The following is a 23,728-nucleotide window of genomic DNA, read 5'->3' on the forward strand; positions in this document are numbered from 1 at the left end:
TGTTACGCCTCGGCTAGCTGGCGGCAGCATGAGGATTGACAGGCGCAGCGCAGCGCACGCTGCCTTCGCCGAGCTCGCTCGCGCGGTTTATCGCGCAGATCACCCGCGCGCTATCTTTTCGTGGCGGCGTATCTTGGAGGCAATCTTTCTTGAGTCACGCTACACTGTAGTCACGCCGCAGCTTGCTGCTTGGTGTCGCTCCGCACGGTGGCGATGCAGGATAGTTTGCCAAAGTGGTTTTAACCGTTTAAAGCAGAAAAAAATCTTAGTGGAAGCTGCAAGTGCTTAGTTTTACATGAAAGTATTAGATTCAATTTGCTTTTTGGTCCTTTAATGATTTGTTTATTTTTTACGTTTAGAAATTTAGTACTTCATTTGGTCATTTGGCGTTGCAGAGGCTAGCGATAGCTACGCGCGAGAAGCGGGTGCTGCGCACGTTGTAGTACGTTTCGGTGCGCACTTTTTTCCGCGCTGGTTGGCACTTCACGCCGCTGCAGTTCGCATTTTCCCTTTTTTTCTGCGGTATCGTTTACTACCAGTGTTGCACTGAGGTGTGAGCCTCGTTTTCTGCAAAAGTAAGTAACCTTCCATTTCTCTTCTGTGGTGAAAGTGTCGGCTTTGCCACTAACGCGCCTGATTGAACCTTTGGTTTACAAATCACAAAACAGTATCAGCCAGTGTTTTACATACCAAAGTGCAGCGTTGAATGTTTTAAAACAGGGCATTTGCATGTATTTGAGCTCTGCCGCCGCGGTGGCTCAGTGGCTATGGTGCTCGGCTGCTGACCCAAAAGACGCGGGTTCGATCCCGGCCGCGGCGGCTAGAATTTCTTTGGAGGAGAAATTCTAGAGGCCCGTGTACTGTGCGATGTCAGTGCACGTTAAAGAACCCCAGGTGGTCGAAATTTCCGGAGCCCTTCACTACGGCGTCTCTCATAGCCTTAGTCGCTTTGGGACGTTAAACCCCACAAAACCACAAACCTATTTGAGCTCTTGTTAAGTGGATACAGCTAGGCTGCTATCGCTTGCGAGTTGCTTTCTTTACCAAGGCGATGACAAGGTGAACTTGACAAAGCTTCAAACCAACCAGCTTTGTTTAAGCGTACGTTGATAAGGCGCGATTTTTTTCCTACACATTGATTAAAGTCTGTGCTCTATTGCATTCTGGCAGGGTTTTATTCTTGCCAAGGACTCTCATCTGGCCACCTGTGTGCTCCAATTCTCCTTGCTGTGATTGCCGTCAGTGAAACTCGCGTTAAAAAGGCTTTGGTTATCTTAACTGCGTCAAGCTTTTATTTCATTGCGATTGAGAGCCCCGGCACAAAGGTAGTTTACTCAGTGGTGCTGCTCTGCATGTGTGCAGGCTGTGTGACAGTGCAGTGAAGTACTACGGCTCTTTGCAGGCATGGCAGCTTTTATTTTTTGGAAAACCGTTGCACTGTGCACAGCTGGCGTTGTCCCTGCTTCAGTGTGTGCATTTCGTTTTGGGTACAGGCTGTTCAACAGCGGTTTTCAGAGGACCTCCTTGCCTGCTCAACTCAAGTTTTGATAAGCACGCTTTGCAGCTGACACCTTTTCTTTCACTTCATGATTTCTTATATAGGTCTAGGCTCTTTGCTAATGTTCATTCCACAAGCCCCATTATTTGTTTGTCCTTTAGAACTCCAACTGTTGGCCGGAGGAGCAAGGACCTGGTCTAGTTTCACGCAAATTAATAGCAGCACCTTGTACTTGGTTGTTCAGATGACTTGGCCTGGAGATTGTTTCAGTTCTGAGGTGGGAATCTGGACTAATGCTTCTTGCAGTGGTGTAAGTAATCTCTTGCCCACTGTTTGAGCTTCATCGTACAGATTAGAAAGGGCTTCTTTGGCAATGCAGTGTTAGGAACCTTATACACACGCACTTTTATTTGTCTTATCTTTCAGATGTGCCCTGTGTGGCTGTCAAGTTAAGGTCCAATATTTAACACATCTATGGTGTATACTGAAGTGATGCAGGCATTACCAGGACAGCAGCATCTCTGCTATGTTTTCATGCGACGGTGCAGGATGTAAAACATCAACCACTTTTGATTCAGCCACATCTTGCAGGTAAGAGAAAGCCTGTTTGCAAGATGCAGCTTAGGAGGTTCTATGAGTACAGTGTGCATCACAGTAAGGCAGTGCACTTGCTATTGACTGCTTGGCTTTCAGTGTCCATGCACGCTGTTTGGATTTTGCTTCTGTTAAAGGCCTCCACAGTGATTGACTTCTTGAGTTTATGGTGAGCCGTAGCACTCTGCTGAAATGCCACTTGCAGTGACACCATATGCATCTATGTTTTTAATTAGCTTATTTTATTGTCTGTGCTGTCACTCCTTGCCATTTCCTGGTCTTATTTGCTTCCGACTCCTCATTGGCCATTCTACATGCACCTGACTGACTGTGCTTTTGGTTACTCTAATATTTTTCCCTTCTGCAGGCTGCTGAACAGAGCTGGATTTGACTTCCCCTTGTTACCGTCTAGTTGGCATCCTCCTTGCAAGAAAAGTGATTTTTGGAACACCTAGCGAGCTCTTCAGTGCCATCCACATCACAGCAACTTGCTCATCAACGCATCCGTTGTGAACAAGGCCCGGGGTCGAATGAATTTTTGATTTAACAATTGGTTGCTGCTCGACACTTTCCCGCCATCCAAGTGCTTACCGTTGTAAAGTCAGCCAAACCAGTGAAGCTACCTCCTCCGTGGCTTCTAACATTAATTTCCTGATCCTTTTCTTTTTTGTGTGTGGGTGTATATGCACTGGATTCAATAAAGAGTAACACAGTGACTGAAAAGTGTGCTAGCACATGCATTTATGGCTCATTACTACAGCCATACATCCCTTGTAATGTGGGCTCATTGTTCGGGTCATTGCAAATCAGTTTTGAGTTCATTTTTTAGTGGTGTATACCAGAAAAATGAACTATAACATTTTTAAAGCTTTAGAGGGTTTAAAGGCAGCACTAAAATGAGTCTTGAAATGCGTAAAATAATACAGGCACCCATTTCGGAAAAAAAAAAAGAAACGTCTAAAAAAATTCTAGAAAAGTTCTACCTCAGAAGTTTTCTAGCCGTATACAAGCGTAGCGTTAGCAGAGCTAATAGAAGGCTAGTAAACGTCTAAGTCTAAAAAACTGCTTAGGTGAAACTTCTTCTAGATGTCAAGCTTTTTTTTCCGAGACATTTTTTAGACGTCTATTAGCGCTTTTTGTGTTTCGTGGGAACGCTATGAGCGCGTACTTCTTATTATCAAAAGCGTTAAATGCGAAAGCAAAATAGGGAGATATTGTTTCCCGCCAGTACTTAAAGAAAAACAGACACAGCTAAAAGTCCACTGTCAACAGAAGCATGTATTTCACAGTGTTGGCGTTTCACTTAATCTGAATAGGACATGGCACTCATCTTTTGCTTTGTGAACATTAACTAAGTCTGCCTGCAAGCAGACTTCACGGACTTTATATAAAAGCACCTCACGAATGCATGGCGTAGAGTGGCAGGTACATTATTTCATTCAAATAAAAAAAGGCTCTCAATAATGCTATTTAATTTCAATGTTTGAAAAGGCCCTCAATCTCTTTAATTCTGTCTAACAATGAGCACACAGCACTTACCAAGGGCATATAGGCAGCTACACCACTCGTGTGATGCAAGTACGCACCAAAATGTGAGAGGTGAAACAAAATTTGCCATGCCCATCCCTACAATTCCTTTGCTGCAGGACAACAGTAATGCATCTACAGCAGCACCAGGCAGCTCCTTTCAATGCAGCAAGATTCCTTGTAAGAGGGCAACGTGTGATGCCAAGAGAGGTGAAGTCGGCTGGAAAAAGATATCTTCACATATGCTACTCAACATTGGGGAGTGGGACGAATATAGAAGAGGATAGTGAAAGTGGAGGGTGATGCCACATTACAAACAGCTAATGCAGTGTGCAAGACACTTGCTTTATTTGCTTCATGCAAGTTATTGGTTTGGTTTATTGGGGTTTAATGTCCCAAAGCAACTCAGGCTATGAGAGACGCCGTAGTGAAGTGCTCCGGAAATTTCGGCCACCTGGGGTTCTTTAACGTGCATGCAAGTTATTATCATAGGATGCACATACACGCGTATTATCTAGTGCACATGTCATATTAAGCCTGAACATGCCTCGGTGTCAGGTCAAGCTAAGAGCTGAAGGAGAATAAAAACAATGGTGAGTTAAGAAGGAAGAACAGCAACACAACAAGAAAAGCACAAGCCTGCACAGCAGCAAGATAACACACAAAGGGGGCAAGAAATGCAAGGCTAACATGGACCACAGCATTTGAGGGAGGCAGCGTCACAGACAAGCAGTGGTATTCTGGCAGAAGGTCCATTAATGCAGCATGATAACACTGGATGATGTGGATTGGTTTTGGCAAGCCCTGTGCACTCCACGAACAATCTACAAGAGGCCTCAGTCATGTTTCTAGCCTGATGTGCAAGTGCATGACTTTCCCTCTGTGCACACTCCTGACCACATACATATCAGGGCCATTGTTGGTTCTCTTTGAGTGGTGGATCACAATGCTGTTAGGCAACATTTACACCATACACTGATGCAATAAAGACCCTGTGATGCCACTATTGTGCACTACAGGAGAGTAATGCTCAATGAAATGCGTTCACTCTCAAAGTAGTTTCCTTTACTGTGAACTAAAATAGACAACCCTCTATGTACACTCAAAATATGACATCTACAGTTCAGTGAAGGGCACCATACCAGATGTAGGTGCTGAAATGTCGGCAAAAGTCTGAAAGGACACTGAGGACCAATCGAAGTTGCTCTGCAAAAGTAGATTACCACATTCCAATAACAAAGGGCTTACTGAGAACAAAGCTTGCATACAGCTCAGAGATTATTTGTTCAATGAAGCAGTTCAAAATTATTGTGGTGAAGCGCGTTGGCAGGAAGGAGCCCTTGGTTGGCAATAACTTTATTAGTCCCACTTCAGTGGATCAGGTGAGGGTGGGTGAAGGGGTGTTGAACAGGTTGGCGACGGCCCTCAGGCCACTCTAGGTGACCAGGCACTGTTTGGCTGCGGCGACCTTCAAGGCCCAGACCATGATGCAATGCACAGAGCAGCCTCCCATCGCTCCTGTGATTCCATCCCTTGGAAAGGAGGTTTCGGTTTGTTTGGGCAAGCCTGATAGGTGCATTTAAAATTACGCTCTGGTGCTTGAGCATAAGTGACAGGTTGGAGATTTCTCCCTTCTATGTATGTATTACACTCTACTGCATGAAAAAAAAAAAAATAGAACACTTAAAATGCCTAGTGGTGTGTGCGCATGGAGGGTAAATTGTTTTTTTGAGCATGATTAAGGCAGCTTGAAAAATGGTAAGCAAGTTTGACTCAGAGTTTCCATGAGGAGAGTGTTAAATTAATGAACCGGAACTATTCATCACCAATATAATGATATAACAGGTAGCAAAATGTTGATGAAATTGGAGTCATTGCAAGTGCCTGTGCATAAAATTTAAGCCCCCTGAAAAATTACCGTCTTGTACAGCTTTGCTGGCTAATTTCTCTTTAAGTTCAAGCAGAAGTATGAAACCAAACCAAGTCAGGTGGAAACAGGCTGCTATTCTTTTTTCACACTATAAGAATAATTTTTAGAGCGCAGCTCTTTGGCGTCCGTTCCTGGGTTTCGCGTCGTCGTCGGCGTTGTCGTTGGCCTCGTAACCAGCTCCGCCCCCCTTTCATCCCCCCAGCGCTAGCAGCGACCGACTGATACCGCTGGATGCCGCTGACGCCGCTAGAGAGTCAAGATAACGTGACTGCATAGAACACCGTCGCCGCCATGCAGAAAGAGGAGGAAAGGGTCCCCCCCCCTGTTCTTGTGTGGCGGATAGGGTGCTCTTCAGTTGCCGACGCGCCGGTTATTTCACGTAGGCCCCGGCACGTCGACGAATACGTGACCACCTTCCCACGGCTAGACCTGGTTCTTAGCGCTGCGGAAGCGAGGGTATCATATTGTTTGTGTCGGCATCGGCGGCGTTGTCCCTGAAACCAACTCCGCAGCTGGGGTTGACTCACTATCGGCGTCAGCGGCATCAGTCAGTCGCTGCTATCTCTTCCCTCCTCCCTTTATCGTGTTGTCCGCTTGCTGCGCGCGCTTCTGCCCCCATCGTTTGCCGCTGGGTGTACACGCCGCCCCCCTCCCCCCTCTTCCTGCGAAAAAAAAAAAAAATTCTGTGATAGCGCATACATGTGTTGCTCGATTTCTTTGCCTCAATCTATCGAAAAGGTGAAACAGCTTATTTGCTGCGCTCAAATTTCGCATTAGGAAGTAACGTAATCGTCGGTAATTTTTTTTTTCTGACTACCACCAAGTAATATTATTAGTGCTGTATGGTATGTAATGGCATCACAATTAGAGCTAAGAAGTTATTGGGTGGTGCAACCAGAAAAGAAAGGTACGGAAAGCTTGCACACACCACTGTCAAGGAGAGAGGCTGCGATTCTGCAGAAGACCCAGTGTTATCCAACCGGCATTGTGTCAAAAAACAAGCTTCACGCGTGGATGTCCGCAGTGAAAGTCACTGAAAAGAGGATTTGTAATCTGAATCCAAACGTCAGCACATGTCTGAAACTACTTCACTTTATAAAATAATAGATTTTACGTACAGAAAATTAATAAATTTCTGTCTGCCTTGAAACCCATGACCCCTGGATTGCCAGCCAGGCACGCTACCAACTAGGCCGTGCAGGCACATTGACTTTACTGAGGTACAAAGTGGGAGGGAGTGATGCGCGGGTGCTGTTGGCTTAATTTGAAGCCTAGCATTGTAATTACTGCAGTGAACTAGAGATGTGCCAATTAGTGAGAAACTAATTACAATAACATTATGTAGGTGAACTGCAGTGTGGAAGAGTTCAAAGACAAGAATTAGGAACCTGTGTTGAAGCAACTGTGATAAATGTGTGAACACGAATGAAGAACAGTGACTGTGTGTGTGAAGAGAAACCACTGTAGGGAGCCATAAACACTGTCGTGTCATAGCGAGACAAGTTGCATTGCCTCTTAGGTGTTGCAATTTGCTTAAACAAGGAGTGAGGTGTCTTTTACATGCAGAGTGAGAAGTTTGTGGAAGCCATTATTGGCAAAATAATTTATTTCCATCACTGAACTTCATGCATCCTAGAATTAATTATGCAGCCTAATTGCAAATCATTACCTAGTGCAACAATACACATTGACGAATGTGTCTCATTTACACAGATAAGAATTTTTTTGGGACAGGCCCGTCTTTCATAACCGTTTGACAGTAGTATACATGCACATTAGTGTTGCCTAGTTCGCAAACTTAAGTAGCTAGCAGTCGCCTTTGCTAAACAGAAAAATGGCAGCACGTACACTGATATGGTCCAGTCACACTAAGGGTTCAGGGGGTGAGCAGGTTGTCTCGGATTTTTCATAAAATGACCAAACAGCATCCCCAATTTGCATGAAGCAAAACGCAAGGGAACATGTCAATGAAAATGGGATCTAACAGAGTTTCACTTGGAGGAAAGGAGGGCAGTGATCTTCCAATGCATGCATTCAAGGTTGATGGCCCAGCACAGAAAAAGAACACAGACCACAAATCCTGGAAAGAGAAAAAGATCCCAAACCTGGGAAGACCGCCTGAGTAACCCAGAAAGATCAACAAAGTTTACTACTACTACTACGACTATTATGATCCATATCCAGTAGAATTATTGAACCGGATTATGCCCTTCCAGCTACAAAATGCCATTTGGAGCTTTATTATTGAAACACAAATTACGTCCAGCTGCATAATTTATACCTCCATTTACCTTCAACTGAAATAATGTACAATTTCTAGGTTTTCGTCACAGGTACAAATTTGAGCTAGACGATGGGAATGGGTAGACGTGTGAAGACGCTGGCCAGGCCTTGCATTTTCATCTGGGAAAATGACCATGAAACAATTACGTGACTTCTCCTTCAGGAAAAATAGTTCACTGCTGTATAACTACAAGCAGCATGTGAAAGACGCAGTCGAAAGCAAGCACACAGAGGCAACCAGATGCCAGATGCCATGAGACAAAGCATGTTGCGATCTTATCACACAACCAGTGCCACACAAGGCATGTTGCACCCTGAAGAACAGATGTTGTAAATGACTAGAGACACAGCGACCATGCTGTATGTTGAGGCTGTTGTGGACTGCTGGCTCTCAACAAACACCAAAGCAAACAGATAAGCACTGGTGAATGCATGTGCAGTGAACACCCTGGTGCTAGAAGGAAAACATTTTGGTGGCTTCCTGTCTTTCACTGAACTTAAGCACCAAATAAAATGTGCGTTGTGTACAAGCAGAACACATAGGGAGGCACCACACGAAGGAAAGCACTTCACAATCACCAAAGCATGTGTTGAAGCACGCACTCAGCAAGTTGGCAGACGGTAGGCTGAAAACACTTGGGACACTTCCTGACTAACAAAAAACTGCAGCACCAGACAAAACTGATTTCTACTGTAATGGATACCACCAATATGGTACAGTTTAATGAAGAACACCAAAATGATGAAGACTTCACTGGCTTCCTAGCAGTATGCCATCAAACTTGAAGCAAAGCAAATGTACACTGATTACTTGTGGCATAGCTACACGTGAAAACCGTGACAGTGAGTGCAATTCCTGCACGCAGCTGCTGATCATGCACTTCCGGTCTGTCAGGCAGAATCCAAATGGTGCTGTGTCCTCCTCCTTGTTGTAGATGTTGGTGCTCCTGCTATTATCACCACTTGCCAGTGGTGTCATGGTCCTGCAGCTGAGTGTGGATGAATATGTTGGGTTGCACAATGCAAGCTGTGCTGACCTTCGCAGAGAACTCTTGATCATGCTGTACCATGGCCTTTGCAGACACCTCAGGAGCCCGGTATGGCCACTCAGCTGGTAACCAGACCAGCTGGGAAGTGACCAAACATGAATCTGGTATCCTGGCTCCAGAGCACATGAGACCCCATGGTGAGGGTGGTCTGCCACATCTGCATAAGATGCACACCATCACCTGCACACTAATCAATGCTGTGCACTGAAATCTCCCAACGAGCTAGGCATTGTGTTCAAAAATAGTCTAGTTTTACGTACAAATGTGAAATACGCTCACTCCAAAACCAATCATTAGTATCAAAACACATTGTTTCTATATAGCTAGAGGTACTTGATGGCAGATTTCCCAAACTGATGCTCAGAAATAATTACTACAGTCTTTTTATACTCAAGAAAACCACTACAGAATGCACTGCAAGGAAGGGCACATGTTTAACTGTTTATGACTACCTTGAGTTTTTTAGTATATGCATGCTTTCGCATTTTGCACCAATCGAAATGGGGCTACCTTGACATTGCGGTCACTGAGAGAAATTCAAAACCACAGAACAACACTGCGTGTCATGCACACCTATCTCCGCTGTCACCTGAAAAGTACAGACATGATTAATTTACATTATTTTCATATGTGGTTCTATTTACACTGTTCTTGCTTGCTGAATAAACTATATATAAATGCAATCAGATATCATTAGCCATACGCAATCTTAAAGGCAAACATGTTATCCCTTAATGCTTGCCCCAACACACTAAGCGCGTGCTCACCAGTTTGACGATTTCCATGCGGGCAACACATGAAGAGAGATTGCACACAAACGGGTCATGGATGGATCCCGCACAGACTTCGAGTGAGCTGGAACCTTCACCGGCAGGAACAACACACCTGTAAATAAAGTGTACAAGAGTCATACATGTTTGTTTTTCGCGCGCCCTAAGAGAGATGATTTTTTTCACCATCCTACGGTCCTTTCCACGTGACTGTTGTGTAACTGATGATGTAACACTGTTATGAAAATTTTACCTTGAATAGCAAAATCACTTTTCTGTGCTTCACTAATAATGCTTAAGCCAGGGTATAGTATTGTCACGTTGTGGTGACGGCAGTCCAGCGGTCAGGAAGACACCAGCCAGTCTTGGAAACGAAGCTCTTTATTTGGGCTCACTTGCGCCCGCAAAAGAACTGGATCACTCGGCGGCGGCGTAAGCAACAAGCGTGCTCGTCAATCGTCGAACTACGAATGTCCGCCGCTCGCGGCATCGCTCAATTTAAAGCCGGCAAGGAAACTTCCAGATAACAGGTCAAGATCATCTACGGTAATCTGGAAAAACCTAGATGCAGCCTTTCATGGCTGCGAACAATCGAGATTAGTCTGGTCGCTTCTCGCGCCACGAACAAAAGTGATAACGAGCCTTTCCTGCTGCCTTGAGCGTGAACGAACAAACACTACAATGATATGTGGCAGTATTCTTTTAGAGTTTCACGCAATTTTTTTTTCCACACTTAAGGAAACGACGCCTTCCAGCTGATTTCACCTATGCTGCCTATCACATTCATCCACACCAAAAACAAAGCAATCGACCAACGTACTAGCATGCTAGACTTTGTTTTCTCAACTTGAGCTGTGTGCAAAAACTGAAAACAGTATGATGAAAAAAGCAACGCGAAATGCCGAATAAAAATTTCGGATTCGCAGCATGCATGCAAAAGGAATGAGAATGACGCTACACACACACGGATGTCCCGTCGAGAAGCCCGACACATTCCTGGAGTTTGTTGGTCGGCCGCGCGAACACCTGTCGTGTCATCCGCTCATCACGCGCGAAAGCCCATCCGTTCAGCGACGTTTCACAGCTGGCGATCGCCCCTCAGAGCTCGACAGTTCGGCACTGCTTCTCGCCGCAATGCATCCTTGCATAGCCACCACACCATATGCCTCGTCAGGTGACTGCACAGACGAGCTGTCTAGTCAGAGACAACTCGAAAGCATCGCGGTGACCTCGAAAGTCGCTCACCTTTCCCACTTCTAGGGTTTAACAAACGACGAATGAATGCAAGGAGCAGCAAATCGCAGCGCCGGCACCGCCATTCTAGCCATTCGAGCATGGAGGAAGGAAACCATAGGAGAGGTCCTCGCTATCCGAGCCGCGTTACAAAAAACGTGCAGGAAGTCACGTGGTTTCGCAAGGCCTACTGGGATTCCTTGGCCAGCGGCGCAGCCAATAGCAGCGTTGGGCGCAGCGGCGTCGTCTGCTTCACGCATCACCCATGTCGGCAGAGCCGGTCGAGTAGAGTTGGGAATTCGCATTTTTATTCAATCGTTGTGGTCCGCGGGAGGCACAAAGTTCCAGAGGCCTGTAGTCGGTGCCGGTCTTCATTGCTGTGCGCTTAGTTTATTCAGGATGCCGTCCTGACGAAAGCGGTTGTTTTGGAAGCCCGCGACAGCTTTCTCTGAAAAGGCTTGGCGCTGCAGCTTCGCTATTCTTTTTCGGCTTCGCGTTTTGTGCGGTTGCGTCCCTCAACGCTGCTAGTCTTGTTCCAAGGAGAAATTGACAGTGCCGACGGCTCATAAAGCGATAGACGACGGTGACACGCTGGTTTATATGGTTACAGCAGCGAGGGAAGAAAAAGCCATTTGGGAGTCGGCGCTTGTTTTGTGTATGTATACGTGTTCTGCGTGTTCCTTCATTTTTGTGTATTTTTCCCGCGCTGTTTTAACCACGAATAAATACAAACTCGTCCAGACCGTGTCCTTGTAAGTATACCCGTTGCGTCTACATTCCCCTATGCATGACGGTCACAATTGTTGGCGACCGATATGCGTGGGCCGCGCTGTGCTCACCGAAGCGTGCAGTGCCAAGAAAGCCGCGCCGCATCCAATGGTATCCGTCAGCAAAGCGATACACGAAGCAGTCTGAAACGTACCATATCTGTTTACTGTACGCTGTGTGAGCGATATGTCAACTGCGTGCAAGTTTTCTCCGATATGGACCCTGTGGATCGACCGATCCGCGCGGCTGTCTCGATCGAGTGCTGTTGTGCGAGCGTGATGACGCATAGCCGGGTTTAGGATGCGCAGTGTTAGGTTTAAAACATTTGCGCTTAAGGGTGGTGAAGTGTAAGGCCATGCCATTGTAAGATTGAGTGTACAGCCTTTGTCAAAAGTTTGGAGCCCAGGGGGGTTTTCTTTTATAGCCACACACTGTCGTTCTTAATGGATATCTAGCGCTCCAAATTTCCTGGACATAAGAAGATTTCTGCTACTGCCTCCTGCAATAGGTAGGACATACATGAATGCTCCTGGAGTCCCATTATAAAGTTTGGAAGTGAACCCCCTGGGCTCTAAACTTTTTACAAAGACTGTACCTCGCAACTTACCGTTTACCGAGATGCCGAGTCGACCTGCGACCACCTCGCCGAGTTGCAGTTTCTTGCATTCAGCTGATTAAACGCATTAGTGAAGTCCAAAATTTGTAGTTTATTGGAAAATCAAATTATGAGCCTTAAAAAGATTTGATACAGCACAACACTTATTACAAAGCATAGCTTGCTACGTGAAGCAAGCAAAATCTTTTAACAAAAGTGATAACACTCGTGTATGGAAGGAGAACACACATAAAAAGGATTCAACAAATATACTAGAAAGAAGAAGAAATGCACAACTGAATCACATCACTTTGCAACCATGAACTATTCGATCAGATAGAGTAAAAACATATAGGAAGGCAGTAAATGAGGGCTTTGAGACAGAAAAATATTTGTGGACTATCCTTGCCCAATTGCGTGAAAGCTTTCATTTCTCGGTAGTTGCTTCTGCATCGCAAAGTTGATAAAATTTAAGCAATGTAAATGCAAAGTAATTGGAGCACTGTGTGGAAGTGACTTGAAAAATTGGTAACAGTTTTCCAGGCTGGTGGAAAAAGTGAATCATTTCCCTCCCTTCTGCTTCATGTATTCCTTTCTGTAATATATGCAAAGAAAGAGAGTACCCTGCTGACACTATTTCTATTGTTGCATTGTTGTATTAGACTCTTATCTGCCTAGCCTGGAACAGTATAGAAATAGCATAGTTTTCTGTTCTGTTTGTTGTGTGCTATGTGGTACTTGTGTGCACATGCTGTTTTATACTTAACCAACATAGTCTGCACATAAGACGGGCATTTGAGCTGTGCACAACTAAGGCATGATGACAGCTAAAGAATGATTAATATTGTCACGGGTGGTACGGTACGTCCGGCTCGGTTGGACACTTCAAAGTAGGCGACTGCAGCGGACGTCAGTAGCGGTCCCAAAAACGGAGCATTCGCAGCCAGACACTTCGGCTTCTTCCTAAGGCCAGCTCGCGCGCGCATTCCGCGCTCTCGTGGGTCTAGTAGAACGACGACGATGAATGGACGGTGTCATTACTCCCCGGCAAAAAGAAGCATCGTCCCGATGCTGGGAGTGAGTGGAGAGGTCGGAAGGAATGAACGGGACTAGTGGGCGAGGCTACCGCTCGTGATAAGGCTTCAGGCGGACCACGTGAACCACTTCAGGGCACGGAGACCGTCGGGACTTCCGAAATCCATCGGGAATGACCTCGTAGTTGAGGTCGCCCAATGACCTGACCACGCGGTATGGTCCGAAGTAGCGATGGAGGAGTTTTTCGCTCAGTCCTCGTCGCCGAATGGGGAACCACACCCACACACGGTCGCCGGGCGCATAATGGACGTCATGACGGCGCCGATTGTAGCGATCTGCATCTCGAAGTTGTTGGTCCTGAATTCGAACTTTGGCCAGTTGGCGAGCAGCTTCGGCGCGTTCCAGGAACGTGTAGGTATCAGTGTGAAGGCTAGAGTCGTCCAGATGTGGTAACATTGCGTCGAGCATCGTCGTCACTGCACGACCGTAGACGAGGTGGAATGGGGACATCTGCGTTGTTTCTTGCATGGCCGTATTGTAGGCGAAGGTGACATAAGGAAGCACTTCGTCCCACGTTTTGTGTTCAATATCGACGTACATGGAAATCCCCAAGCAACCACCAATATCCTTCGGACGGCCGACAGAGGTCTATTTCGGATGTTCTGTACGTCCGCTGAACATCCGCAAACAGCCGGTAGACGTCCGTCGGCCGTCCGAAAGGTGGCCAAAGGTATACGGTTCGCCCGCCGACGGACGTCCAGTTGAGTACGTCCATTGGCGGATCTTCCTCGAATATTCGCATATATGGTGCATGCGTGCTTTTTTCACTCCGTGCAATGCAATAAAACCAAAAACAATTTGATGCATAGCACGCATATTTTATTGTGGTTGATGATACATCAGCAGAGCAATGGGTTACATTCGGAAAATTTCTTAAATGTGACTCTTCAAATGTGGCAAGCTTGAGACACACATCCGTAATCTTCCCACCCACAGGATTTCTGAAATAAAAAAGAACGCGGCAAACATCAGCAAGGGAGTGACACTCTCATAGAGCCAATGGGGACGTTTTTTTTCGAAGGCGATGGTGGCGTCACCTGGGAGAGGCGGTAAACGCATCAAAAATCCAATATGGCGGCGCGCTTTTAGGCGGCTGGTTGTGGCTGGTTGCTCGCGCTACCGTGCACTGTACTCGCGCGTTCCTGGTGCTGGCGGCCGCTAGCTCGATCCAATCTTTGTAAATACTGGTGATTAACTGATCCCGCGCTGCATTCACGCTTGATTTTTTAAGTACTTACGGAATCTACTCACTCGCTTTTGTATTCCGATGTGTCTGTTGATGTAGCATGGTGCATGGTGACGAGCGGCGCGACTGCTTAGCAGCTGCGCTCGCTCGAGAACGAAAAGCGTAAATGGTTTTGTACAAAGAACAATTTAATAAAAGAACATCAGCAGCGACAACCGGTGTTCAAAAAGTGATTTTGGCATCAGTGACATTGCAGTATCAGTAACAGGCATCCTAAAAATCAAAATAAAAAACGCCATTATGTAAACCTAGAAAACATGGGCGCACAGCGAATATATAGGTGATAAAAAAAGGGTATCAAGGTAGGTACAGTATACATAATAAAGTGCTACATGACTGAATATAGGTTTGTACGCGACTTTGTAAGAGATTTAGGTAAATAGCAGGGAAGTAAAACATCTGACATGTACTGAAACGCATCAGTCTGTGGCTATGGATAAACACACGCAGAGAAAGGCAGCGAAAATTTTCACCCTTTGACTCGTGTAAAAGAAATCACAGTGCGTTGGGCTAGGGACAACATAATATGCTGGAGTGCTACTTCTTAGTATAAAGACTCAGAGACAAGCTCACTGTGCGACTCGACATGACGCCAATGACGCTGCTGCAGTGCGAATGTCGTCGACGTCGCCGTTTTCGCTTGCGCGGCTGACCGGGCGTCGTCTGCTTGTCGTCTGCTGCCGCATTACCCGCGTCGTCATCTTCGCAACTAATTTCTTTGATATCTTATTTTTAATACGTATGGCTGTTTATAATTTAGTTCATAAGCATGTTTTTATTATTGACAGAGGTCGAAAAATTTCACTTTTATTAGGCTTAACTGCAACCGCGTTTACCGCCGATACCAGGATCGCTGCAATCGTTTCGATCATGGCGCCACCCTCGGCGCGGACGCGCAACTTGCAACATGCCACAGCCCTGACATCAGTCATGTGAAACAAATGGCACAATGCAGTAGCCCAAGTAAAAACATTGGAAATTAATAGAAGTGTTTAATGCTGCAAGTATAACAGACAATGCACTTTAACAAACACCTCAATAAGTATAAGGCAATAACAGCTCTCACTTTTCCACACCATATTTGACAATGTATCTGTTCTTTATTTTCATGGGCCTTAAGGCACTAACCTGCGCAGCACTGTACGCGACTGTGAACAGAAAGCCGCAAAGCTTCCGTTGCGAACCACTGCGACCTCACGTGCTTCCTATGGTCTGCCTTTCGCGCGTTGTCACTCTTTATATAGGCACAGTGAACATAGCGATGCCTTAAAAATTAACAAGATGCGAAAACACTCCGTCCCGCAACTTTGAAGAGGAGTGGGAATTAGTCGCGCGAGTTGAGGGCTCCCGCAGCTGTGTGATGTAGGCTCCCGAAAGTGTGAGAACAGCACACACTTGGGGAAGCCATCTCCTCGCGCTTACTACTCCCATTGTCCTGTGAACGAATGTTATATGCGCATGCTGCATTGTCCTAGAAGCAAAGTTCCAAGAAGTGTACTGGATACATACCTTCGTAGGCAATCACATGTGCACTAAGCCTTCTTTACACCAAGGTCGACGCAGTACGGGATTCCGGTGTTCCAGAAGAGCTTCAGGCGCTTCCCGTATCTTTCGAATTGCTTAAGTTACATACAACTTTCGTCCGCAGACCGAACAAAGCCACATTTTATAATAACAGAGCTATAAAGATCTGCGCGACAACACTACGCGACATATCAACAACAGCGCTACGGAGCCGTACTGATGGATTGGATTGGTCTGACCCATAGAGTTTCTTACTATAGGAAACTCTATGGTCTGACCGCGAACTGACATCTATGATGATGGTGATAGCAGAATGCACGGGAGTTTTGATGCTTGCGAATGGTTTCAATGGCAAGTTTAGCTAGCAAAACAGTGGACATGTCGCGCAACTCCTCTAATTTGGAGAAGTTTTATAAATATAAAACTAGTCATTGAGTTTTAGCAAAATTCTGCAACACCTGCTTCTCCTCTTAGATAAATTTAGCTCGTTGGGAACTCTTGCACTGCAGGTAGGAGTGGAATTATGGTGTGGAATCGTACCAATTTACAAACGTCTTCGCGTCAAACCCTCCAACTGATGCAAATAAAACAGTATACATACACGAAAGACTCGAATTTTCTGTGAAATAAAAAACGTCCATACTCATGGCCTCGGAAAATACTCGACCTTACATCCTTCGGACGTCCACCTCGTCTCTCATGCGGATATACAAAAGTGGACACTGTCCGTACGTCCGGCGGATGTACGAATACGGATATCCGAAATCGGATTGTGTTCGTACGTCCGATGGACGTCCGATCTCGGCAAAGGACGTTCGGATCTAGCTCGTACGTCCGACGGATATCTGTGGTTGCTTGGGTCATGTCAGAAAGGGTTCGGTTCAGTCTTTCAGTCAACCCGTTCGTTTGAGGGTGGTACGACGTTGTTCGGCGGTGGTCGGTATGACTGTAAACCAAGATCTCCTGCAGCAGCTCAGCCATGAACGCAGGGCCTCTGTCAGTGATCAGCACTTCAGGTGCCCCATGGCGGAGTACGATCTGATGCACGAAGAACTTGGCGACTTCTAAAGCGGTGCCGCTGGGTAGAGCTGACGTTTCTGCATAGCGGGTAAGGTAGTCCGTCGCGACAATTATCCATTTGTTGCCAGAGTTCGAACGTGGGAACGGACCCAGCATGTCCATTCCTATTTGTTGGAAGGGCCTTGTAGGTGGTCTAATGGGCATCAAGAACCCAGCTTGTTTGGTTGACGGTACCTTGCGACGCTGACAGGCTCGGCACGTTCTGACGTAGTGAGTGACATCAGCACGGAGGCGAGGCCAGTAGTAATTCTCTTGGATTCGGGCTAGCGTACGGGCTATGCCCAAATGTCCAGAGGTGGGTTCGTCATGGGAGGCCTGGAGGATTTCATTGCGCAGGCTAGCCGGTACGACGATTAGGTATTGCGTATTGTTTGGAGCGAAATTTTTCTTGACCAGAAGACCATTGCGGATGCATAAAGATGGCAACACGCGCCTGAAAGCGCGTGGTGCGGTCGTGTTGCTGCCGTTGAGAAATTCCATTACATCTCGAAGTTCGAGGTCGGCGCATTGTTGGTCAGCGAGGCAGGAGGCGCTGAGAGCACTCAGTAAGATGTCGTCATCATTACAGGCGTCGGTAGAAGGATCTACTGGGGCGCGGGACAGACAATCGGCGTCAGAGTGCTTGCGCCCGGATTTGTACACGACAGTCATGTCGTATTCCTGGAGCCGCAGACTCCATCGGACGAGGCGAGCGGACGGGTCTTTAAGGCTTGCGAGCCAGCATAAGGCATGATGATCGGTCACCACCTTAAAATTTGTGCCGTAAAGGTACGGTCGGAATTTCGAAGTGGCCCATACAATGGCAAGGCATTCTTTCTCGGTAGCGGAATAGTTTGATTCGGCTGGTGACAAGCATCGACTTGCGTAAGCGATGACCCGTTCTTGACCCGCTTGGATCTGCACCAGGACAGCACCTAAGCCGATGTTGCTGGCATCAGTATGGAGCTCCGTGTCGGCGTTGACGTCGAAGTGAGCCAGAACGGGAGGCGCCTGCAGGAGGCTTTGAAGGCTGCGGAATGCATTTTCTTGCGCTGCTTCCCATCTGAAAGGTGTGTCCGACCGTGTTAGGCGCGTCAGCGGCTCGGCAATGCGAGCAAAATCTTTCACGAAGCGACGGTAATACGCGCACAATCCAAGAAAACGGCGGACAGCTTTCAGGTCTTGCGGCGGCGGAAAATGGGCAATAGCTGTTGTTTTTTCAGGATCAGGCTGAACACCGGCTTGATTCACAACGTGCCCTAAGAACTTCAGCTCTGTATACGCAAAGTGGCATTTCTCATTTTTGAGCGTGAGTCCAGAAGACCTTATTGCTTGTAGGACCAATTCGAGGCGGTGAAGATGCTCCTGGAAAGTCGGGGCGAAGACGACAACATCGTCAAGATAGACGAGACACGTCTGCCATTTTAAATCGGCAAGGACGGTATCCATAAGGCGTTGGAAAGTTGCCGGTGCAGAGCACAGTCCAAAGGGCATGGCCGTAAATTCGTACAGGCCATCTGGAGTAATAAAAGCTGTTTTTTCACGGTCCCGCTCATCGACCTCAATTTGCCAGTAACCTGACTTGAGGTCCATCGAAGAAAAGTATTTCGCGCTACAAAGGCGATCCAGAGCGTCGTCGATCCGGGGGAGAGGGTAGACATCCTTTTTGGTGATTTTGTTTAAGCGACGGTAGTCTACACAGAACCGCAATGTTCCGTCTTTCTTCTTCACAAGGACGACTGGCGCTGCCCAGGGACTCCGGGAAGGACGAATTACGTCGTCGCGGAGCATTTCTTTCACTTGGCGGCCAATAGCGTCGCGTTCAGCGGGAGACATTCGGTAGGGGGACTGTCGGAGAGGGTGCACGTTATCGTCCGTAATAATGCGATGCTTCGTTAGGTGAGTTCGTCCAACACGCGATGATACCGAGAAGGTGTCGCCGTAGCGCAGAAGAAGATCTTTAACTTGTTGTTGCTGCGTCGGGGAGAGTGCTGGATTGACGTCGAACGTGAAACCAGTGACTGGGCTCTGCTGTTGCGACAACGACATTGTGGAAATACTGGGTGTGCTGCTGACATGGGCGATGGCATCAACGTGAGCCACAACGGTTCCCACGTTCAGATGTTGGTGTGCACCACCGAAATTGGTTATCAGCACTTCTGTTTCTCCGTCGACGAGATTAACGACTCCTCTGGCGACAGCAAGGCTCCTGGCAAAAAGCAAGATCTGGTTGCCTTCCGCGACGCCTTCGAAATTCCGCACAGTCTTGGCGCCGACAGAAACCATAATACTCGAACGAGGTGGGATGGTGACGTGGTCATCCAGGATGCAAAGTGCGGTCGGATGATCTGGATCTCTGTGTATTGCATTCTCTGTGGAGAAACACACGGCCTTTGACTGGAGGTCGATGACCGCTCCATTCTCGGTCAAGAAATCCATCCCGAGAATGACGTCACGTGAACAATGTTCAAGTATAACGAACGTTGCCAGGTAGGTTGCGCCTTGAACTGCTACTCTTGATGTGCAAGTCCCGGTCGGTGTAACTAAGTGACCCCCGGCTGTACGAATCTGTGGGCCCATCCACGGAGTGGTGACCTTTTTCAGAGTGGCGGCGAAAGTTCCACTGAGGATAGAGTAATCCGCCCCTGTGTCGACGAGTGCAGTGACGTCTTTTCCGTCGAGGGAAATGCTCAGGTTTGCTGTCGTAGACGTCGTGTGAGAGGTACGGCGCGGTGTTCGGTCACGGCTGCGGTGCGGTGCGGGTTCATTTCGATACGTCAGGTGGCATTCACGTAGAGTCGGCGGTTCACGGTGTTGGACGGCATTCGGTCGTGGCATCGGGTGGCCATCTAGTTGCGGCGTAGGAGGGTCTGTTACATTTCGTCGGTGAGCAACCTCCCCCTCAAAGGTTGCTGCTTTTAGTTTTCCTGGCGGGGGCTTGGCGACCTTCCCCGAGGAAAGTCACCGTAAGACCGACGACGTGGAGATGGCGACCTGCGTCTCCCACCGGCAGATTCGGCCAGATAATCGTTGATTTCTCTGGGTCGCTGCCCAGGCTGCGGACGTGGTGCATCTGCAGGGAACCCCGGCAGGCCCATCTGGCGATACCGGCAGTTGCGGTACAGGTGACCCGGCTCACCGCAGTGATAGCAGAGAGGACGGTAGTTGGGAGTGCGCCAGATGTCACTTTTACGGGGATACGATGGAGCAGGACGAGCAGGTGGTGGCGGCCGAAAAGAGGCTGGGGTTTCCTGAAGACGACTCGGCGGCGGTTGTGCGCGACGAGCAACAGCGGCGTATGTCATTCGCGGTGGGGCTGTGGACGGCTGGAAGGGAGCTGGTGTTGTAAGCGCCTGCTGCACCTCTTCCCGAATAACCTCGGATAGAGCAGAAACCGTTGGCGCAGGCGGCGTAGCCGGGAACAGCTTCTGGAGCTCCTCGCGAACGATAGCTCGTACGGTTTCGCGAAGCATGTGGGTGTTACTGGTGTCCGTGGCTACCGCAGTCATGGCCAAAGGCTGACGCTCGTATTGCCGCAACCGCATATCGAGTGTCTTTTCCATGGTGGTTGCCTCCGACAGAAACTCTGAGACCGTGCTCGGTGGATTGCGAACCAGTCCGGCAAAGATTTGCACCTTGACACCTCGCATAAGGTACCGGAGTTTCTTCTGCTCTGTCATGTCCGGGTCAGCTCGACGAAATAACTTTGCCATCTCTTCGAAGTATACCAGTATGCTTTCATTTGGTAGCTGGGTTCGGGACTGAAGGAGCAGATCGGCCCGTTCTCTTCGAATCACCGTAGTGAAATCCTTGAGGAACTGGTCTTTAAATACGTTCCATGTCGTTATGGACGACTCCCGGTTCTCGAACCACGTACGAGCTGCGCCCTCCAGCGAAAAGAACACGTGTTGAAGCTTCGAGTCTTCCGCCCATCTGTTGTACCGGGCTACGCGTTCAAATTTCTCCAGCCAGTCTTCCGGGTCTTCGCCTGGAGAACCTTGGAAGATCGGTGGCTCCCGAGGCTGCTGCAGCACAACAGAAGGTGAACTAATCGTCGTCTGCATGCCTATTTCGGGCTGGACGGTCGTCGACGATGGCGCTGAACGAACCGCTTGTGTTGAGCGAGACTCCAGAAGCCCGAACTCGGGTTGAAGGCCTTGGAGCCGGCGGCTACCGTGGTGTACAGGCGTCACCTCGATGGCAGATGACCCTCGAGGACTTGAATCCCTGCTTGCTGGGGGAGTCCGAGGCATGGAATGCGTTACCCAGCACCTCCACCAGATGTCACGGGTGGTACGGTACGTCCGGCTCGGTTGGACACTTCAAAGTAGGCGACTGCAGCGGACGTCAGTAGCGGTCCCAAAAACGGAGCATTCGCAGCCAGACACTTCGGCTTCTTCCTAAGGCCAGCTCGCGCGCGCATTCCGCGCTCTCGTGGGCCTAGCAGAACGACGACGATGAATGGACGGTGTCAATATAGTGTACAAATTGCGGCTGGTAGAATGATAAGGTTTTCCTCTGTATGCATATGTACCAAGTGCATGTGGAAAAGTGTTTTCATCATTTAAGAACATGAATTTGTTGCAGGTTGCAAAACTTATATTTTTTATTTATTTACATATACTGCAGGCCAATGTTTTGGCCCAAGCAGGATGGGCATACAAATGTAGCATACAACAAGAAGAACATATACAATGCGAGGAAGAACCCATGGGAAACAACACATTTCTTAAAAGAACAACTATATGATAAAACTAACATTGGGTAATAAATGGCAGCAACACACCTCATGTATGATATGAATGCAAAATGCATCACAAATAACTCTTCTGGAAGGAAAACAGGATATGTTAAGTATGCAAAATATGGCTTTCTAGTCCTTTCACAAAATCTTTGCTCTTAAAAATGTTGGGTGGTAAAGAATCCCCTTATATGCTAGAACTTATATGCTAGTGCTTACTCTGTTGCTGCGTGCAGTGGGATGATCACCCCCTTTTGACACTACTATAGTTTGAAAGGCCAAAATCACCTTGAGTTGTGTTGAATATCTAGAACTAAAATTGTAAGTATGGTACACTAATTACTCTCTTGATTATTCCGGCTTCTATAGTATGAAAAACATGCACTCCATATTTTTACAAAATACGATACTTCAGTCACCCTGTACCCTAAAGGACAGTAGTGCAGGCACGCTAAAGAAAGCTCTGGGAGACTGCTAACTGCAGCCTTTATTCTTGAACATCAGTGACCAATAGTACATGTCCATCTGTGAAGCTACAGCATATAGATTCATGAACAAGAACTAGCATTTGCACTCTGCACATGTACTGCTGATGTTACTTAACTGACTTCTTTTTGAAAATGTGCGCATCGTTCATTTACCACAAAAGAGAAAAATCTGATTTTAGGAAGCAGGTAATTTCTGGTTGATTCAGTAGCAATCAAGCTAAATCAAAGCCCTGATTACTCTTGAAAAAACTGACAGTGACTGCCATCAAGCATGAGCCTAAGTCGGTGGTGTACATGACGCATTCACATTACAAAGCTATTCTTTTCAATACTCAGTATGACAGGTTATAATGTACTCTAAATTGTGAGCGGCCGTTTGAATAGAATTCTATTTTGACAAAGTCAGACATTTACAGTATTTACTCGTGTAATTTGCGCCCGCACTTAGATTGTGCACCCCAAAAAGTTCAAACATTTAACCGGATTAAAAAAAAAAATACTCGCACATTTTGCGCACTATGCTGAGCCAGACCAGCAGCATGTATACGCGGGTGCGAACTCTGCGCCGTTTACCCGGCTTGCTCGCGCTGGCGGTCGCTACCCCGGACGAACAGCTGCGTGCGCCCCAAATCCAAAACTCTACCGTACCGTTTGCTATACGGTTTGCCGCTAGTCAGCCGGGCCACACGCAAGGGCCCCGTTTTACTGCCCGTTATCTCCTCCCACTGCTGACTTCGCGATTAAATCTTTGCGCGTTTATTGCTTTGAGCTAAGCACGTGCCGTCATGCCACCCCGCGGGGAGCTACATAGCGTGGGCGGGGCGGACGAGTCAACCTTTTTGTTTGCCAGCGAGGGGTGCAACCTTTTTTCTTTAGGACGTGTTCGGATGACTCGCTTGCGCGTAAATTGCGCACCCTCTTTTTGGAGCCCTAATTAAAGAAAAAACGTGCGCAAATTACGCGAGCAAATACGTACGGTGCTCTATATGCCTTATGAAACTTCTTTATGATCTCCTTCGTAAACGAACTATAGTTTTAAGGAATCACAGTGCTCTCTTAGTTATAAAACAGTGACACTTCCCAGGCGCTATGGCCGAGATAACAACAAAAAAATGCACCGCCATACAGATTACTGCTAGGCGCAAACATTTGCACACTACAAGTAATAATATCAAATGGAAATGATGCCCCAAAGAAACTGTGGTGTGCTCGATGCTATAGATGACAAGTATCTCTTTTTATTTTCTTCTAATGAGGGAGTGCGTAAGCTAATAAATAAATAATCATGTACAGTAAGCAGAATTTCATCAGAGCCATATATAAACCGC

At 47.3% G+C, this 23,728-nt stretch overlaps 2 protein-coding genes and 2 long non-coding RNA genes across 8 annotated transcripts; 1 reads left to right on the top strand and 3 right to left on the bottom strand.

Moving 5' to 3' along the window:
• On the top strand, positions 1 to 2,832 carry LOC149349175 (uncharacterized). Of its 2 annotated transcripts, XR_016289978.1 has the most exons (4): positions 1 to 575; positions 1,660 to 1,808; positions 1,925 to 2,089; positions 2,460 to 2,832. It is a non-coding gene; the product is annotated as an uncharacterized LOC149349175 (long non-coding RNA). The 2 variants fall into 2 exon arrangements; XR_016289977.1 differs by lacking the exon at positions 1 to 575 and having other exon boundaries at positions 585 to 1,808.
• Positions 2,833 to 6,579: 3,747 nt separating this feature from the next.
• On the bottom strand, positions 6,580 to 11,012 carry LOC149349176 (uncharacterized). Of its 4 annotated transcripts, none has more exons than XR_016289976.1 (3): positions 10,897 to 11,012; positions 9,649 to 9,766; positions 6,580 to 9,038 (listed from the first exon to the last, which is right to left on the bottom strand). XR_016289976.1 is itself a non-coding variant. In XM_089578120.1 (3 exons), exons 1-3 carry the CDS (start codon positions 10,687 to 10,689, stop codon positions 8,789 to 8,791), a joined length of 465 nt encoding a protein of 154 aa, XP_089434246.1. In that variant the 5' UTR covers positions 10,690 to 11,012; the 3' UTR covers positions 6,580 to 8,788. The 4 variants fall into 4 exon arrangements, 1 of the variants encoding a protein (XP_089434246.1); XR_016289975.1 differs by having other exon boundaries at positions 9,649 to 10,829; XR_016289974.1 differs by having other exon boundaries at positions 10,614 to 11,012.
• Positions 11,013 to 14,139: 3,127 nt separating this feature from the next.
• LOC149349177 (uncharacterized) lies at positions 14,140 to 16,373 on the bottom strand. The gene is made up of 2 exons (XR_016289386.1): positions 16,098 to 16,373; positions 14,140 to 14,283 (listed from the first exon to the last, which is right to left on the bottom strand). It is a non-coding gene; the product is annotated as an uncharacterized LOC149349177 (long non-coding RNA).
• A 3,666-nt stretch (positions 16,374 to 20,039) lies between these two features.
• Positions 20,040 to 21,453, bottom strand: LOC149349178 (uncharacterized). The gene has a single exon (XM_089576751.1). It carries the CDS (start codon positions 21,422 to 21,424, stop codon positions 20,090 to 20,092), a length of 1,335 nt encoding a protein of 444 aa, XP_089432877.1. The 5' UTR covers positions 21,425 to 21,453; the 3' UTR covers positions 20,040 to 20,089.
• Positions 21,454 to 23,728: the final 2,275 nt, after the last annotated feature.

The sequence above is a fragment of the Amblyomma mixtum genome, chromosome 3 (assembly GCF_055824585.1).
Source record: "Amblyomma mixtum isolate Tamu chromosome 3, ASM5582458v1, whole genome shotgun sequence".
NCBI classification, from domain to species: Eukaryota; Metazoa; Arthropoda; class Arachnida; order Ixodida; family Ixodidae; genus Amblyomma; species Amblyomma mixtum.

Coding starts and splice junctions, on each gene's coding strand:
- LOC149349176 (XM_089578120.1), bottom strand. CDS start 10,689: ATGACACGACAGGTGTTCGCGCGGCCGACCAACAAACTCCAGGAATGT. Junction 9,767..10,615: donor CTTCTCGACGGGACATCCGT/GTGTGTGTAGCG, acceptor CTTTATTTACAG/GTGTGTTGTTCCTGCCGGTG. Junction 9,062..9,648: donor GCATGGAAATCGTCAAACTG/GTGAGCACGCGC, acceptor ATTAGTGTGCAG/GTGATGGTGTGCATCTTATG.
- LOC149349178 (XM_089576751.1), bottom strand. CDS start 21,424: ATGCCTCGGACTCCCCCAGCAAGCAGGGATTCAAGTCCTCGAGGGTCA.